The following is a 17,227-nucleotide window of genomic DNA, read 5'->3' as shown; positions in this document are numbered from 1 at the left end:
TCGTCTCACTGTTACCATCAGGTAGGAGGTACAGAAGCCTGAAGGCACACACTCAACGATCCAGGAACAGCTTCTTCCCCTCTGCCATCAAATTTCTAAATGGACATTGAACCCATGAATATTTCCTCACTACTTTTTTATTTCTGGTTTTTTTGGCACCACTTATTTTCACTGAACTATTTGGTGCGGTGAGGCAAGGTCTCCATCAGTCAGAGTCGACCATGGATATTGCATTCTAGCTGTCTAGATTCGCAAAACTGGGTGGTACTCTTGAAGCTTTCGCAATGAGTGGGTATAGCTGTAAGGCAGCAGAGGTTTGAGATCACAACTCTCCTTCTCCGAGGTGGACTGCTAATCATGGCTGACAAGCCCCATCTGCCCAAAGCAACATGTTTTAAGGCTCCAGTAACCCGCCTTTGCCCCTTCTCCTGTCAGTAGAAATGGTTCTGCCAGGCTTAGTAGCTAAGCCACACGTGAAGGCCAGGAGCTGGTCTTGGTTGTCTGAGGCTCTTTGAGGTACACGCTATAGGGAGCATTTAATAGGTAACTTAACTATTTAATGGATATATATATATATGTGTGTGTGTATATATATATATATATATACACACACTTAATGTAACTCAGTTTTTTCTCTATATTTATTTATCATGTATTTCATTTTACTGCTGCTGTAAAGTTAACAAATTTCATGACATATACCAGTGATATTAAACCTAAATTTGATTCTGATTCCATGCCATACAATTCCATCGCTCTTTGGCATAACCATCCTCGGGTGCCAATCCTAAGCAGAGGGGAATCTGCTACAGTGTCATCCTGGCAAACTCGATCTTGTTGATTCCTGACTGGCGCATTTTGTAGCCCGAGTGTCACAAGTCAGATTGTACAGCCCAGCCATAAAAATGGCACAGCATGCTCAAGAAGATTATAGCCTTTTCTTATTTATAATGGTCCAACCAGACATCATAGACTTTTTCTTCTGGCAGCAGTGACTGAGAAGAGATTGAGGAAGAAGTGGAGAAAGCAAAGAGCAACATCATGAACTCCTTTCTAATCAGCGCTCTATGACTAACTGATTGTATTAAGGTTTCAGTGACTGCACTCCCGATTCCCAATGTACATAACTGAAGTTCACCATCTCCAAATAACACACACAATTTTTCACAAAAGTTAAGACAACATATTATCACTGTATGAAGTAAAAGCTTAATAGGTGTACTTATCATAAAGGGCTTTTATTATGTGTCATTGCTGCCTGTTTTGGAGTGCAGTATTTTAATTTAATATGTTCTTGAAAGAAGGGGATCTTAATGCAATATCCAAAGTATTTCATGATCACTATTTTGACTACAAAATTAAATTGAATTACTTTCATAATTTACAAGATTCAGTATTGGTAATGTTATGAAGTGGTAGAAAAGGCACTAGGATCCATTTGCTTACTCCAGCTTTCAGCTTCTAAAATGTTGTAGACCTTTCACACAACTTTATCATTAAGATATTTAAAAAAGATGTTTTCTTACAGGAGTTACAAAACCAAATGATAATTTTGTTATGCAGTGTTTGTATGTCAGCAAGCACCTGGAACACAACACTGGAATGTCAGGCTGGACCTTGTCTTTGCAACCTTCTGGGTCAGAGACAAGGGAGCTGGCGCTGAAAGTGACAAGATCGGCACTGAATTGTTGAAATATTTACTGTGTATTTTCATCTTCAGTTTTGGTATGTGTATTTGAACATCCACATCAACTGCACTGAATATCAAGTTATGACCTGCAAAAGTTAATATTGTTGCTCAATGTTTCAAAGCTGATTAGTTGTGGAGCACATGGAACTACGGGGAAATTAAAACTACAAACATTTTTGCAGGTATTCTCTGCAGTTACACATGGCTCCAAGTTTGGTAATAAATAGCTAATCTCCAAGAGCGGTATAGCTGATTTAACTTCTGTTCTAATCTGTACTGGGACAGTCTGCATATTTAAATTTATTTTTTACACCAGATTTTTTTTCTCTATTCCTAACCATTAGGCCTTGATGATTGTCTCCAGCAATACATAAAGAACTTTGAGAGGGAAAAAATCAGCGGAGATCAACTTCTGCGTATTACTCACCAGGAACTAGATGAGCTTGGCGTCACACGCATTGGCCACCAGGAACTTATCCTAGAGGCAGTAGACCTGTTGTGTGCTTTGGTAAGTGCAACCACTGACTTTATCTTTCCTGCCGTCATCACTTTTAAAAAGTAGAATCCCAACTCATCTGTCTTCAGTAGAGATAGTATCTTCCCAGAAACAGAATTTTTACTGAGCTGTTGGGGAAGAGTGGGATTGGGACTAATGGTAGAGATTTCTCTTTGAGATCCAAAATGACTACTTCCTTGTTTATAACGTACAATTGATATCCTGCAATATGTGGCATTATTTTCCATATGCAACGGACGTTAAGATGTATAATGTTCCACTTACTTCTTTCCTTTTATCCTTTACCTTTCCTTTGGTTGGAGTGGGATGGTAGAACAATTACGGATATCCACTTGATGAAGCTTAAGGTTGCATTGTTTGGTTTATAAATGTATTGGATTCCGGGTGTTTTAAATTCTTCAGTTATTTTCTATTCTGTTTTTCGAGTGATCATATTTCAATAGGACTAGTGAGGAGCATTATGAGTTAACAAGATTTTTATATTAACAATCTGTATGGAGGCATGCTAATAAAGAAGGTAAATGTCATGCTGAATGGAGCTTTTAATAATGCTTGTTGAACATAATCATAATTACCAATGCTTTGCAATCCAATATTTTTGTCATCATTGTACCTTTACACAGCATTGTTTTTTAAGGCACTTTGAGTAAAATCAACCTCCAACAACAATACAGTGGCAAAGTAACCTTTGAAGAAATGTAATATAGCAGTGATAGGAAAACTGAATGCACAGAAGTCCGACCTAGCCTGCTGAATGACAAATTATCTTTGTGACTAAATTAATTACGGTTGGACTAAGTTATCAAAAAGATTTCATAACTTATTTCGTAATAAGTTGCATAATTGGACATAGCTTAGATAAGGAAACATGGAATGCTGACATACTTTTAGCTTAGTTACGTTCTTTTTCATGTCCTGCTTGGAAATGGTGTATAAATTCCCCTGTCTCCAAAATAATAGATTCCGGAATGTTTATTTACTTGAATATTCACTGTGCTTAACCTTGTCTGACTACTCACTGATTACTTTCATAGGGAGTTACTCCACACACCTTCATTTATTTTTAATAGGAAACTATTCTGCCTATGCATAATGCTCCTGGTATTGGACAGGCAGAATTTATCTCAAAGGTAACCAATTAATCGTACTTTACTCTTCACAGATAAAATTTTATTTCAAATTTCCAGCACCTGCAGTTCTGATGTAGGGTCTCGGCCTGAAACGTCGACTGTTTACTCTTTTTCATAGATGCTGCCTGACCTGCTGAGTTCCTCCAGCATTTTGTGTGTGTTGCTTTGGATTTCCCGCATCTGCAGATTTCCTCATGTGTGATTCACATCGTACTACTGGGTTTTGTGCTGTACCTTTTCAAGGCCCTGTGTCTTAAACTTGTGATGATTGACAGCTTTTATTTTTTATTCCTCCAACAAGCCTCAGGAAATCATTGCAACCAGATAATTCACTTCGCTGAAAACCATGAAATGCTGGTCAGACAGCATCTGTGCAAAGAGATGCAGCATTCTCATTTCAGGTTGAATGCCCTTCATCAAAATTCACTTGGTCTGTGCAGCTTCTTTTCCGAAAATCAGAATCAGGTTTAATATCACTGGCATATTTCCTAAAATTAGTTAACTTAGTGGCAGCAGTACAATGAAAAACATGATAATAAAGGGAAAAATAAATAAGTAAATCTATTACAGTAAGTGTGTGTGTGTATACACACACACACACACACATAATGCATATACTTATTAAATAGTTAAATATAGTGCAAAAACAGAAATAATAAAAGTGAAGTAGTGTTCATTTAGTCTCCATTTAAGAATCAGATGGTGGAGAGGAAGAATCTGTTCATGAATCACTGAGTGTGTGCCTTCAGGCTTCTGTACCTCCTACCTGACAGTAACATTGAGAAGGTATCATGGGTGATGGGGATCCTTAATAATGGACGGTGCCTTTCAAAGGCACCGCTCCTTGAAGATAACTTGGACACTATGGATGCTAGTACCCAAGATGGAGCTGACTAATTTTACAACTTTCTGTAGCTTCTTTCAATTCTGTGCAGTACGCACACCCCCCATATCAGACGGTGATGCAGCCTGTCAGAATGCTCTCCATGGTACATCTGTAGAAGTTTTCAAGTATCTTAGGTGACGAACCAAATGTCCTCAAACTTCTAATGAAATGTAGCTGCTGTGTTGTCTTTTTTATAGCTGCGTCGATATGTTGGGACCTGGTTAGAACCTCAGAGACTTTGACACCCAGGAGCTTGAAATTGCTCACTCTCTCAACTTCTGATCCCTCGTCCTACCCATTCTGAAGTCCATAATCAGCTCTGTGGTCTTATTGACGTTAAGTGGAAAGTTGTGGCTGCGACACCACTCCACCAGCTGATATACCTTGCTCCTGTATGCCCTCTCGTCTCCATCTGATATTCTGCCAACAATGGTTATATCATCAGCAAATATATAGATGGTATTTGAGCTATGCCTATCCACACAGTCATGGGTATAGAGAGAGTAGAGCAGTGGGCTAAGCACACATCCCTGAGCTGCACCAGTGTTGATCATCTGCGAGGAGGAGGTGTTATCACCAATCCACACAGATTGTGGTCTTCTGGTTAGGAAGTCGAGGATGCATTTGCAGAGGGAGGTACAGAGGTTCTGTAGCTTATTGACCAGGACTGTAGAAAAGTTGGTGTTAAACGTTCAGCTATAGTCAATGAACAGCATCTTACATAGGTGTTTGTATTGCCCAGGTGATCTAAGGCCGTGTGAAAATGTACATGGGTGCTCAGGTTGCTTTTTATTTCATTGATGAGGCATCCCTCATGAATATATAATCATTCTTCCCCAGTAAATGGAAGAAAGATTTCCCAACGTCATCCTGGATGGATAAACCATCATTTAATTTTTCACTCACTGCTGGCAGCTACATAAATACACTTTGTGGCCACTTTATTTGCACCACCTGTCCCTAATAAAGAGGCAACTGAGTGTATCTTCATGGTCGACTGCTACTCTAGCCCATCTACTTCAAAGCTCTTCTGCATGTCACCGTTGTATCACATGGTTACTTGAGTTACTGTCCTTCCTGTCAATTTGAACCAGTCCAGCCGTCCTCCTCTGTCTGTCTCATCGACAAAGCATTTTCGCCCATAGAAATGGCACTCAATGGATTTTTTTTTGTTTTTCGCACCATTTTCTGCAAACTCTAGAGACAGTTGTTCACGAAAATCCCAGGAGGTCAGCAGTCTCTGAGATATTCAAACCATCCTGTTTTGCACCAACAATCATCCCATGGTCGAAGTCACTCAGATCACATTTCTTCCCAAATCTGATGTTTGATCTGAACAACAGCTGAACCCCTTGACCGTGTCTGCATGCTTTATGCATTGAACTGCTGCCACATGAGCTGATTAGATATTTGCATTAACGGCAGGCGTTCAGATACAAAGTAGCCACTGAGTGAATAGCTGCTAGATGTTTAGATAAAAAGTAGCAGACTCAGATACGTATACAAAATGAAAATTGCAATGGCGCAGTTCTGACAATGGTATGAATGATGTGAACTGCCCCAGATCCACACGGAGGAAAGAGAATCAAACGTGTACTTAAGCAAGAAAAATCGGATCTTTTAATATAATATTCTGATATCTTATTCATCTCAATATGAGCTACGGGCAAGAATAAAAATTAGACAACTTCCTGATTTGATGAGCAATTCATACTTCTGGTTTCCAGGAACAAACAGGCAGTTCCTTGCATGAGCTCATTACCCAGTAAGGAAAGTTAATCAACCTTTATCAAAGTTATACCTTTCTTTTGACTTGTCAACTTAATCGTTTATTGCAGTTCTAAGTCTGACAGTTGACCCGAATTATTACTTAGAGTGGAAAATGTAAAGTGCACAGGATACAGAATTGTCAATGTGATTGTTTCATCATTACACACCATTACGGAAATTCTTGGCCATATGAATTTACAGCAAAAAGATGGAGAATGAAAAGATACATAATAAGATCACCCGTAATGTTTGACCAATGTTATGACTGTTGTCACTTCCAAATTAATTCCTTGGAAAATGGTTTCATTGGAGAACGAGGTTTCATGGGAGCTTCGCTATTTTTGATGAACAGATTTGAAGTTTGAAGAATATGTAGTCCAAACTACTTGGTGTTTGATGTACCTTGGTACAAATATTGAGTATTAATAGCAGTTTAACACTTAGCAGAGGCATTGTAGATGTATATGTTTGTAAAGTCTAGTATTATTTTACTTGTGAGGTAGGAAAACAATGGTCTTGAGGGTTGTCTTATTGCTGTTTGTACTGTCCCACACAATGAAATTGTATGTTACATTAACTAAACATGTTTTTAATTTACCTTTGTACATAATTTGTGAGAAAATTTCAAATAGCACAAAATAGAGGGTGTAGTGGATTGCTTTTCGTTGAAAGTGTAATATAAATGTATTTTGTTGCCTGGGGTAAGTACATTTATTCTAGTAGAGAAAGAGAGAAGAAAAGTAACTTGATATCCCAAATCACTTCAAAAACTGAGTGTTTATTGCTACAAACAAGGCTGCATTGGATGTGGTTAACAATACTACACTATATTGATCCTTTGGCATAAATTGGGATTTTTGGGGAGGCAAATCATAAATGAAATTTATGCTTTATAAATTTGATTTAATAGGTGGATTGTGGAAAGAAAAAATAGCATTAATGTCAAGTTAGTATAAATAGGTAGTTGATGACTGGCACAGTCTTGATGGTCTAAATGGCCTATTACTGTGCAATATTTCACTTTGACTCTTCGTGGGAAGTCTATTCACCCTGAACAAACGAGGTGTTATTTTGTTGCTATGCTCAGTGCAATGTTATGCTTGAATAATATAGGAAAAACAGTGTCTAAAAAAAAATTGAGCCATTCTTAATTGTCAGGAAATGACAAACTTATGTACAAAATGCTTTTGTTTTTTTTTCAGAACTATGGGCTTGAAACAGAGAACCTTAAAACACTATCCCACAAACTGAATGCATCTGCCAAAAATCTTCAGAATTTTATAACTGGTCGAAGGAGGAGTGGACACTATGATGGAAGGTCCTCCAGGAGATTACCTAATGATTTCCTGACATCAGTGGTGGATCTTATAGGTGCAGCTAAAAGCTTACTGGCATGGCTGGACAGGTAATTCTTTGAATAAGACCCTTTTTACACTTAGTGGGAAAGACCGAAAATCTGGATGACTGAGAACATGATTATTTTGGAATTAATGAAAGTATAGGTTTCTTTGATACTTAAACATTGCAAATCTCCAATTTCTTACAAGCAGCATTTTTGTCTTTCATTTCATTATTTCGGAGCTTTAGAAGTCCAAGAAAACCTATTTAAAGGTGTCGACTCTTAATAAATAATTTCTTTATAAGGGCAGAGTCCTGAGCTATCAAAATGTTTGATCCCAAGATCTTGTTGGGGGGAATGTGCTTACAAGGACTTTATGGGAGATTTTTCTGCTTGGACATTGCTTCCTTCAGCTCATTGAGCCAAATCATGCTGCCTGTGGCAGCTGGTCCTGAAGGTAACTACCAGCTTTCAGCGCTCCCAGGTAAATCCTGGATTTGTGTCGGCCCACTGTGAGTCCGGTTCGTGCTGAGTGACAGGTGTCGACACATCTGTCACTCGGCTCCATCACTGCACTCTACAGGGATTATATTGGCAGAGCCCAGGCATGCTGGGATTCCCTGGCATCTGATGGGGAAATCCATTCTCTGGTATTACAGTGGTCAGACCTGGCGTATGATCTGAGATCACATTCACTTCAGTGGCGGGGGGGGGCGGAGTGGGGGGGGTTCCTATCCTGGAACTAGGAGAAACAAGATAAGTCATTTGTTTGGGGGGCATTTTGACATTTTATATTTTTTAGCTTTTTTTTAATTTTGTTATGAACTTTATTTAAACTTTTTTTGGTTAACTTTAACTTTTAAACTTTTTATTGCTATTGTAAATGTCATGGAACATCAGATTTAAGTATGATTATGAGGTTGCATGCCTTCCATTTTAAATTTAATCTTGCTGCCTGGAATCCAGGTGTTAAAACAGAGCAATAAAAGAAAATCCAGTTGGGAAATTTATTTACACAACCTGCTAGATGCAGTTCACGTGTCACCACTGCTCTAAATGCCACCATGATTAGACAAACACTTCCGTGCAAGTAATTGTAATAATCCATACTTATTCTTCCCTCTGCTAAGGTCCATAAATGCAGCCTTGGATTTCTCTTTTCAATATCCCCCATACTTTGCTTCTTCAAAACCAGCCCGTTCAATCTCTTCCCCCTGAGGTCTCTGATCTCTCCCAGGAGACCTACAGTCTGCCCTTCCCTCATTGGCTTTTTGGACACTTCTCCATGTGTGTTGCAATCTCCCGGTCATTGATGTCTCTTATCACCTTCCCCAGGTGTCTTATCTCCATTTCTTGTCTTTAAAGCAAAAGATGATTTGGCAGAATGTACAAAGTAGATCTCATTTGGAAGGTGGTACTGGACAGTACAGACCATCTTGCTGAAATATGTAAACTGCTACTGAACTTGTCATGTGGCCTTTCCAATACCTTTTTTCCTCCTCAGTATCTGGTGACTAAGGCTTACTTGGCCACAGTTTGGCTTCCTTCGGGATGTCGCTCTCCATGTCCATGAAAAAAACAGTCAAAAACATTAAGGAGGATATGCTGTAAAACTGAACGGGGTTTTAGGGAAGCCCCTTCTGGACTTTTTAAATGCAATTTTGAATTGAATTGACTTTATTACTTACATCCTTCACATACATGAGGAGTAAAAATCTTTACGTTACGTCTCCATCTAAATGTGCAATATGCAATTTATAGTAATTTATAATAAATAGTATGTACAACGGGATAGTCAATATAACATAGAAATAAGTTGTGTCAGCATGAGTTAATCAGTCTGATGACCTGATGGAAGAAGCTGTCCTGGAGCCTGTTGGTCCTGACTTTTATGCTGCGGTACCACTTCCCGGATGGTAGCAGCTGGAACAGTTTGTGGTTAGGGTTACTCATGTCCCCAATGATTCTTCAGGCCCTTTTTACACACCTGTCACTATAAACGTCCTGAATAGTGTGAAGTTCACATCTACAGATGTGCTGGGCTGTCCACACCACTCTCTGCAGAGTCCTGCGATTGGGGGAAGTACAGTTCCCATATCAGGCAGTGATGCAGCCAGTCAGGATGCTCTCAATTGTGCCCCTGTAGAAAGTTCTTAGGATTTGGGGGCCCACACCAAACTTCTCCAATTGTCTGAGGTGAAAGAGGTGCTGTTTTGCTTTTTTCACCACACAGCCGCTATATACAGACCATGTGAGATCCTCAGTGATGTTTATACCATTGTTCACACTTCCTGTCTTCAGGCTGTCTTGGGGGTGGAATGTTGTAACATTTAAGACAAGGTAATGCTGGGGATATTAATCGTCATTCTGAAAACAAAGAAAGGGGGTTCTTTCGTTAACGTATATTAATGATTATAAAGTACAAGGACAGCAAAAAAGACAAATGTATAAACATCTTGGTGAGCATGACAAGTGGAGGATTGGCAAATTTGTCTTCATAAAACTTGCCCTTTCTTAACTCGATGATTCAGAATTTTGAAAATTCTGTATCATGTCTTTGGCTAGAAGGTGAGACACAGGCTGGCACATCCATGCACACACTGAGGTTGGGTGGGACTACAACTAGAGGTCATGGGTTAAGGGCGAAAAGTGAAAAGTTTAAGTGCAACATGAGGGGAAACTTCTTCACTCAGAGGGTCATGAGAGCATGAAATAAACTGGCAGCGGAAGTGGTTCATGCTGGAGCTCCATTTCAATGTTTAAGAGAGGTTTGGATAGTACGTGGATGGGAGTGGTAGGGAGGGCTGTGGTCTCAGTACAGATTGATGGGAGTAGGTGGTTAAAATGGTTTGTCACAGACTAGTTGGGCCAAGGGGCCTGTTTTCGTGCTGTACTTTTCTATGACTCTCTGTCATATCACCATCATCATCAGCGATCACTCGTAGTTGGGTATGATTCTTCTCCTGGTGCTTGATCTGGTCACTTGTGGGTCTTGAGGTGACTGAAGAGACCGACCTGTGATCCGCAAGTCCTATTGCAGCGTTGGCTGGTGTGAGTCATTGAGGTGGTGGCGGATGGAGGTGCTTGGGCCTTTCCCAGGCTCAGTCTCAGTGGCATGGTGGAGGTACCCTTCGAGCTGTGCACTCCCCCCATAGACAGTCCTTCTCCAGGTTCTCCTACCCTGTGCATGCACACATGTGGAATCGAATAAATGCTCTTTGTCATCTTGTTATTTCTGAGTCAATGTTGGTCTGTAATTCATGTTGGTTTTTCCATATTATATCAATACCGAACCACAGATCAGGGTTTCAAATGAAGATCAGATGTTGCCACAAAGCCGTCACTAACACGTCTCAAAATGAATGAAGCATGTATTCATCTTACAGTTGACTGTCTGGGGTGGACATCCACTGTCAGATATGAAGGAGCCTTTAAGCTGGTAGTTGTTCAGCTGCATAATATGTTTCTTAACTGGCTAATTAGTCAGCGATATCTTGTGATTCTGAGCCACCCAAGAATTTGCTGGAGTTCAGATACACTAGATAGAATTCCACTGTGTAGCACTATGTTCTTTTGTACAGAGCTCCATGTGACGGAATTTCTGGGAGAGATATATATTCTGGGTGAGAAGGTCTCCTTTCATAAATGATATATGTCTAGGGTTGGTATGATTTGGAGTTCAACCAAACAGGAACGTTGTGATTTTCCGATTAAAGAAACCTCGATTTGAGTGAATTCTGAGTAAGTACTGCCCACACATAATTGTCGGTCAGCAAGAAATAACAGATCGTACACCACATAAAATTATAATTTCAGCTTTATCAAACAGTTATTAAGAGAAAGAAAAGAAAGAAACAAAAAAAAAGGGCCCATCACAGTTAAACCAGTCTAAATGTGCACATAACCGTTGGAGCTCATCTCTTCCAAAGCTTGGTATAACCGTTAGTCATGGCGCCAAGCCCGTGATTTGCGTGAAAGCCCCCGCCACAGTCTGAACTTCCCTTGAACTCCATCTTGGCCAGACTAGCTCTCCCTCAGGAGTATGGGCCCTCCTCCTTGCAGCCATTCATCTGCACAAAACACTTCTTGCAACAGGGACTCTCCTTCCCACGGGTTTCTGTGGCATCTTCCCTTCTGTCCCACTCCACAAATCTCACCAAAATATACCCCAAATCAGACTACTGTATGTCACAAGTCTCTCTCCACCCCACTCTCTTTAAAGCTTTCTCCAGATCCCACCATCTTGATTGGCTGACACAAACATCCCGAAGTTGAACAGCAGGGCTTCTTATCTTAGCTGAAACTCAAACATACTACCAGCAGGACACACTGCTTTTGCAGAAAATGGCTAAAATGCATTGCAGTAGAAATCATAACCAGGGCATTACATAATATACACAGAAGCCCGTTTTTATCTTGATGGCACCTACACAAAATTATAAAGTATGGGTGAGGCCTGTGAATACTAGTGAGCTATGACACAGAAGTAGCTCATAATCAGGGTGGGAGGGTGGAGGAATTGAGAATCATGTTGGCCTTATTTACTCAGAGCTTATGTTTATCTGGACCGCTCTCTGGGAATACAATACATCTATCTCTTTCCACACACGTCCTTCGTTAAAGCTTACTTTATGAATCCCAACACCTCTTTGATGCTCGTGAGTATTTGTCTGGCCAACACATTCCCACCTTCCCCCAAGTTTACTGCTTCCCCTTCCAATCTCTTCCCATACCAATGATCCACTGGTCTCTCATCTTCCATTATCATCTCCTGTGATTGCCCTTACTGTAAAATCCTCTCTCCATGTCCCTCAGCTTTCTAACCCCCCCGCCCCCACCGATCTCTTTACGCTGCATCTCTCCACTTGAATTCACCAAACATGCATGTGTCCGTAATCTACTCCTAAAAATATCTTCCCTGTGATCGTCAGTCTCCATGGTTGTGCAAATTCAGAGATGAAAGGCCTCTGTGGGAACCTTCTTGGGCAAAGCCTGTATTAACACACACATTGTCTTGGATTTTGCATGGATGAAACCATCACTGGTAGCCATCTGGAGTTAACAGAAGCTATTGTTTGATGGAGCTCTAAATATTGCAAGTGCTCTTCTGCACTTTGATAATATACTTTTCTTTAATGCCGCCATTGTCTGCTGCTGTCATCCACTTAAGGTGTTGTCCTCTTCTCAAATGACTTTCCTGCTCCGACAGTTGTTTAGTTCTGCTTTCAGCTACCTCACTTAAATTCTTCTTAAATGGTTTCTGCAAACTCTTTATTGTGCTAGTTGTCTTGCATCCTGTTCTTTGGATATTGGGGCCACAAAATATCATCATTCTTGCATTTTTGAAATGTCCACAATAGACTTTAGAAACCAGTCATTAGAGATCCACATTAGTCCCGGTTAAAGGATTGTTGCTTGTCAGGCCAGCAGCTGTATCGTGCTACCACAGTAAATGTTGTTACGTACCCCATAACTGGGTTGCCAAACCAGCAGAAATGGACCACTTAGTTGGAGTCTGGATTACTGGAACTAAGAAAGTTTTATTAAAGAAATAAGCAACACAGTACTCTAATCAAAAGGATATAATTGCAACAGTTTAGCAGTGATAAAACACACATGTACCCAGAACTAGGATAATAGGATCAATCAAGCTCTATCGCAGTCTAAGGGTAAATGATCAATTTCAAGTGACGCAAAGTTCAGTTCAATTTAGTTCAGTTCAGTTCGCAGTAATCGCTGTTGTGCCGTTGGGGCGGGGAGAAGAGAGAGAGCGAAAGCGAATGAATATTCAAAACGGATTCCAAACAGACCTCCGATATTCCTGGCAGTTAGCTTTCGGGCGAGCCCTTTGTAATGTCTTCTGAGGTCACCAACTGTGACCCCTCCGTTCCAGATACGATTGTTCTTCTGCAGTGAATCCGGCACCCAGGCAAGGGCGGACACACACACTGGGTTCCCACCGACCCATACCTTTCTACCCTGTGCGTCTATGGCTGGTCCTGCAATCAGACCTCCAAAACTCCCACCAACTTGTGGGGGCACACTGCTTCCAGGGTCTCGTTACCTCGTGGAGTCGTGTCTCGCCTCAGCGAACCTGTCCCTTTTTATCCCCCTGCTGGGGTATCGCCTGTCCATCAAACTTCAAACAGTTCAGGGTTCAAAGCCACCGGTCTCTGACAATACTTGGATCTCTGTCTCCTTTTCGTTAATCCCTCTCGTCTCTCTCTTATTAGCACCTTGCATGTTCCCCCATTGTCCTCTTATCGGCATCAATCTTCTGATAACTGGTTCTTTTGTCACAATGTCCACAGTGATGAAGCTGCAGTTTTCATGCATTTCCTACCACTTTAGGAAGTGCTTGGTTGAATTTCGAGAGTGGCAAGACGCAACCCAGAAATGGTCACAATCTCCCAACTCAACCCATAAGTGATTTTCAGCCGCGGGACTCTGTGAGTTAATTTTCTGGCCAGCATTTCAATTTTTATGAGAGTCCAGATGTGTGGCTTGTTAAAATACTGTAGGCGACTAATAATTCCATTAAGGAACTTAGGGAAACCTCTTCAGCCAGAGTTGATAGAGTGTGGAACTCATCGCATGCAGTGGTTGGGGTGGATAACACCAATGCACATATGGGGATTAAAACAGTAAGTGCTGGGAACAAACACTCAATGGGTCAGGCGGCATTGGAGGAAGGAGAAATAGAGTTAATATTTCAGGTTGAAGACCTTTATCAGAACCTTGCACTGAAATGGGAAGTTGATAAAGATATGGGGAGGAAAGTGAAGATAGATGTGCTCGCAGGGTTAGAGAAGAACAGCATGGGCTGAGACTGAAACAGCAATGGAAACGTCTATCCCAGACCTTGACAACTGTCCTTGTATTGTTCACGAAGGCTTGCACTTGCATTCATTAGCTGGTTTGCAGATGAATTATCTTGGGCTCCACAACAGTCCTAAGCTACTTGCCAACTAAACAACAGATGTTAACTAGAAGCTCTAAGCCTGCAAAAAATATAAATCAAGTTGTTTATTCATGAGACATCTGTAAAGTGCCCAGTAGTCACTGTTTTTAAAGTCTTTTAACTGGTTGGGCTGCATGCACTTTTCAGAGTGTTTGCCAGGCACTAGAATGAAGAAGACAATAAAATCTGCAGATGCTGGAAGTCCAAGCGACACACGCAAAATGCTAGAGGAACCCAGCAGATTAAGCAGCATCTATGGCAAAGAATATACAGTCAATGTTTTGGGCTGAGACCCGTCATCAGGACTGGAAGGGAAAAAAAAATGAGAAGTTAGAGCAAGAAGGTGGGGGATAGGGAGGAAGAAGTACAAAGTGGTGAAGTGAAACTTGGAGAGTGGGAGGGGTGAAGTGAAGAGCTGGGAAGCTGATAGGTGAAAGAGATAAAGAGCTGGAGAAAGAGGAAACTGATAGGAGAAGATAGAAGGCCATGGAAGAAAGAGAAGGGGAGGAGCACCAGTGGGAGCTGATGGGAAGGTAAGGTGATGAGGTGAGAGAGGGAAACGGGTAGGGGAATGGTGAAGGACTGGGGGCAATTACCAGAAGTTCGAGAAATCGATCTTCATGCCGGATTGGAGGCTACCGAGATGGAATATGAGGTGTTGATGTCCAACATGAATGCGGCCTCACCGTGGCAGTAGAGGAGGCCATGGATTGACACGTCAAAATGGGAATAGGAAGTAGCATTGAAATGGGTGGCCACAAGGAGATCCCACCTTTTCTGGTGGACTCCTCGGGGATCTTCGTAGGTGCTTGGTGTAGCAGTCTCCCAATCTACATTGGGTCTCACTGATATACAGGAGGCCACACTAGGAGTACTGGATGCAATAGATGACCCCATTAGACTCAAAGGTGAAGTGTCACCTCACCTGAAAGGACTGTTTGGGGCCCTGAATTGCAGTGAGGGAGGAGGTGTAGCGGCAGGTGTAGCACTTGTTTCGCTTAAAAGGATAAGTACCAGGAGGGAGATCATTAGGGAGGATGAGTGGGCAAGTGAGTCGTGTAGGGAGTGATCCCTGAGGAAAGTGGGGGAGGGGTGGAGGGAAAGATGTGCGTGGTGGTGGGGGATTCCATTGAAGATAGTGGAAGTTTCGGAGGATTGTGTACTGGACATGGAGGCTGCTGAGGTAGTAGGTGAGGACAAGAGGAACGCTATCCCTGATGATGCGTCAGGAGGATGGGGTGAAGGCACACATTCGCAAAATGGAAGAGATGCAGTTGAGGGCAGCGTTGATGGTGGAGGAAGAAAAGCTCCTTTCTTCGAAGAAGGAGGACATCTCATTAGTTCTGGAATGAAAAGTCTCATCCTGAGACCATATGCGGCGGACAAGGTAGAACTGAGCGAAGGGGGTGGCATTTTTCCAAGTGACAGGGTGGGAAGAGGTATAGTCCAGGTATCTGTGAGAATCAGTGGGTTTATAGAAGATATCTGCAGATAAGCTGTCTCCAGAGTTAGAGATGGAGAAATTGAGAAAGGAAGGAAAGTGTTGGAAATGGGCCAGGTAGATTTGAGGGTAGCGTGGAAGCTGGAGACTTCACAAGTCCCACTTAGAGTCATCCATCTACTCCCAAATTTCATCAGACAGAAAAGGCAAGGACAGCTTCTCTACTGGTTAATTGACAGATATGTTAGAATTGCTTTGGATGTCACAGCTCCTAACATAATGATGGTTAAATTTGCCAAAATAAAAGAAATTATGGATTAATTACTATTCAAAAACCTGGGCAATACTGTTAGATTTTTTTTTGCTGACAGTTTGTGACTTTTACATTTTCCTATTTTCATTATCACTCAATATTTGTGAATTAGTTTCTTTTAACCTTCTATTGACCTTTCTGAGATGGATAAACATGTGAGGGAAGGTTGTAGTACAAGCAATGAGGTGACTATAGCTCTCATAGGTAAATGTTGTGGTATTGATTTAGGTGGACAGAGTAAAAGTATAACACTATTGATGAATGAATATCAAGTAAATGAAATGTGAGAGATTAACCAATTGGTTGGTTTCATTGATCAGATGATGACCACAATTTTCACATGCTATTTTGGCTGGCATATAATAAAATAATACATTCTGGTTATATAAATGGATACAATTATTGGCATGTCTTGTGTATGAGGAACATGTTTTCCAAAGGATAATAGTTCCTTAAATATTGTTTGTGAAACAACAATATGCTGTATAATTGTACATCTTCAGTCATACTTATGTTTGTAATCTTCCTGAAATCCAATTCTTTTTATATGGAAGTCTTAGCTGTTCTTTTTCCATTATAAATAGTTTATGTTGCATTTCACAGATACATTTGTTCAATAAAATGTAGTTATATGAGAGTGAAAACTTTCAAGTTAGCTGCTTGATACAAGTAAGGGGGGAGGGAAATAGATATCTGTTGATTGAGTATATCTGTGACAGCTTTCAATTCTGCCCTGATCTCATTAACTTTATTTCCTCGCTCACCTCACCGCCCCCCCCCCCCCGGTATCTGGAGTGATATTTTCTCTTTCATCTTAATAAGCATGAACTTTTCAATAGTTTAGAAAGTTAGTTTTGAAATATTACTGAATAACCAAAGGAATTAGTTTGATGATATTTGAAAACACACACAAAATCAATATGCAATACTGATTGATCTGTTTGAATGTACTGAAATACTGATTTTATCTTTTTAGGTGTTTTGCACTAATGCCATTTTATCCTCGTCACGCAAAGATCACAAAATTGCTTAATACTGGGTGTGCTACAGTGCTGATGTAGCAAACTTATTTTAACCAATTTTCAACCAAATAGTTCTGCTTTAATTTGTGTAGATTTGGGCTAAACGTGTCCAGTAGGAAGATTGGAAACATCAGGTGAGCATTTGATGCTGATGAAGC

At 40.8% G+C, this 17,227-nt stretch overlaps 1 protein-coding gene across 5 annotated transcripts in view; it reads left to right on the top strand.

The window, feature by feature from the left end:
- Positions 1–17,227, top strand: part of cnksr2a (connector enhancer of kinase suppressor of Ras 2a) — a 554,785-nt gene that overhangs the window by 137,982 nt on the left and 399,576 nt on the right. For all 5 annotated transcript variants that reach the window (XM_063050993.1, XM_063050994.1, XM_063050991.1 and 2 more), the window contains exons 2-3: positions 2,035–2,198; positions 7,196–7,398. In XM_063050993.1, the coding sequence (XP_062907063.1) occupies positions 2,035–2,198; positions 7,196–7,398 (367 nt within the window). The remainder of the gene's footprint in view (positions 1–2,034; positions 2,199–7,195; positions 7,399–17,227) is intronic.

The sequence above is a fragment of the Mobula hypostoma genome, chromosome 6 (assembly GCF_963921235.1).
Source record: "Mobula hypostoma chromosome 6, sMobHyp1.1, whole genome shotgun sequence".
NCBI lineage: Eukaryota > Metazoa > Chordata > Chondrichthyes > Myliobatiformes > Myliobatidae > Mobula > Mobula hypostoma.
This window is presented reverse-complemented; position numbering and strand designations above follow the sequence as displayed.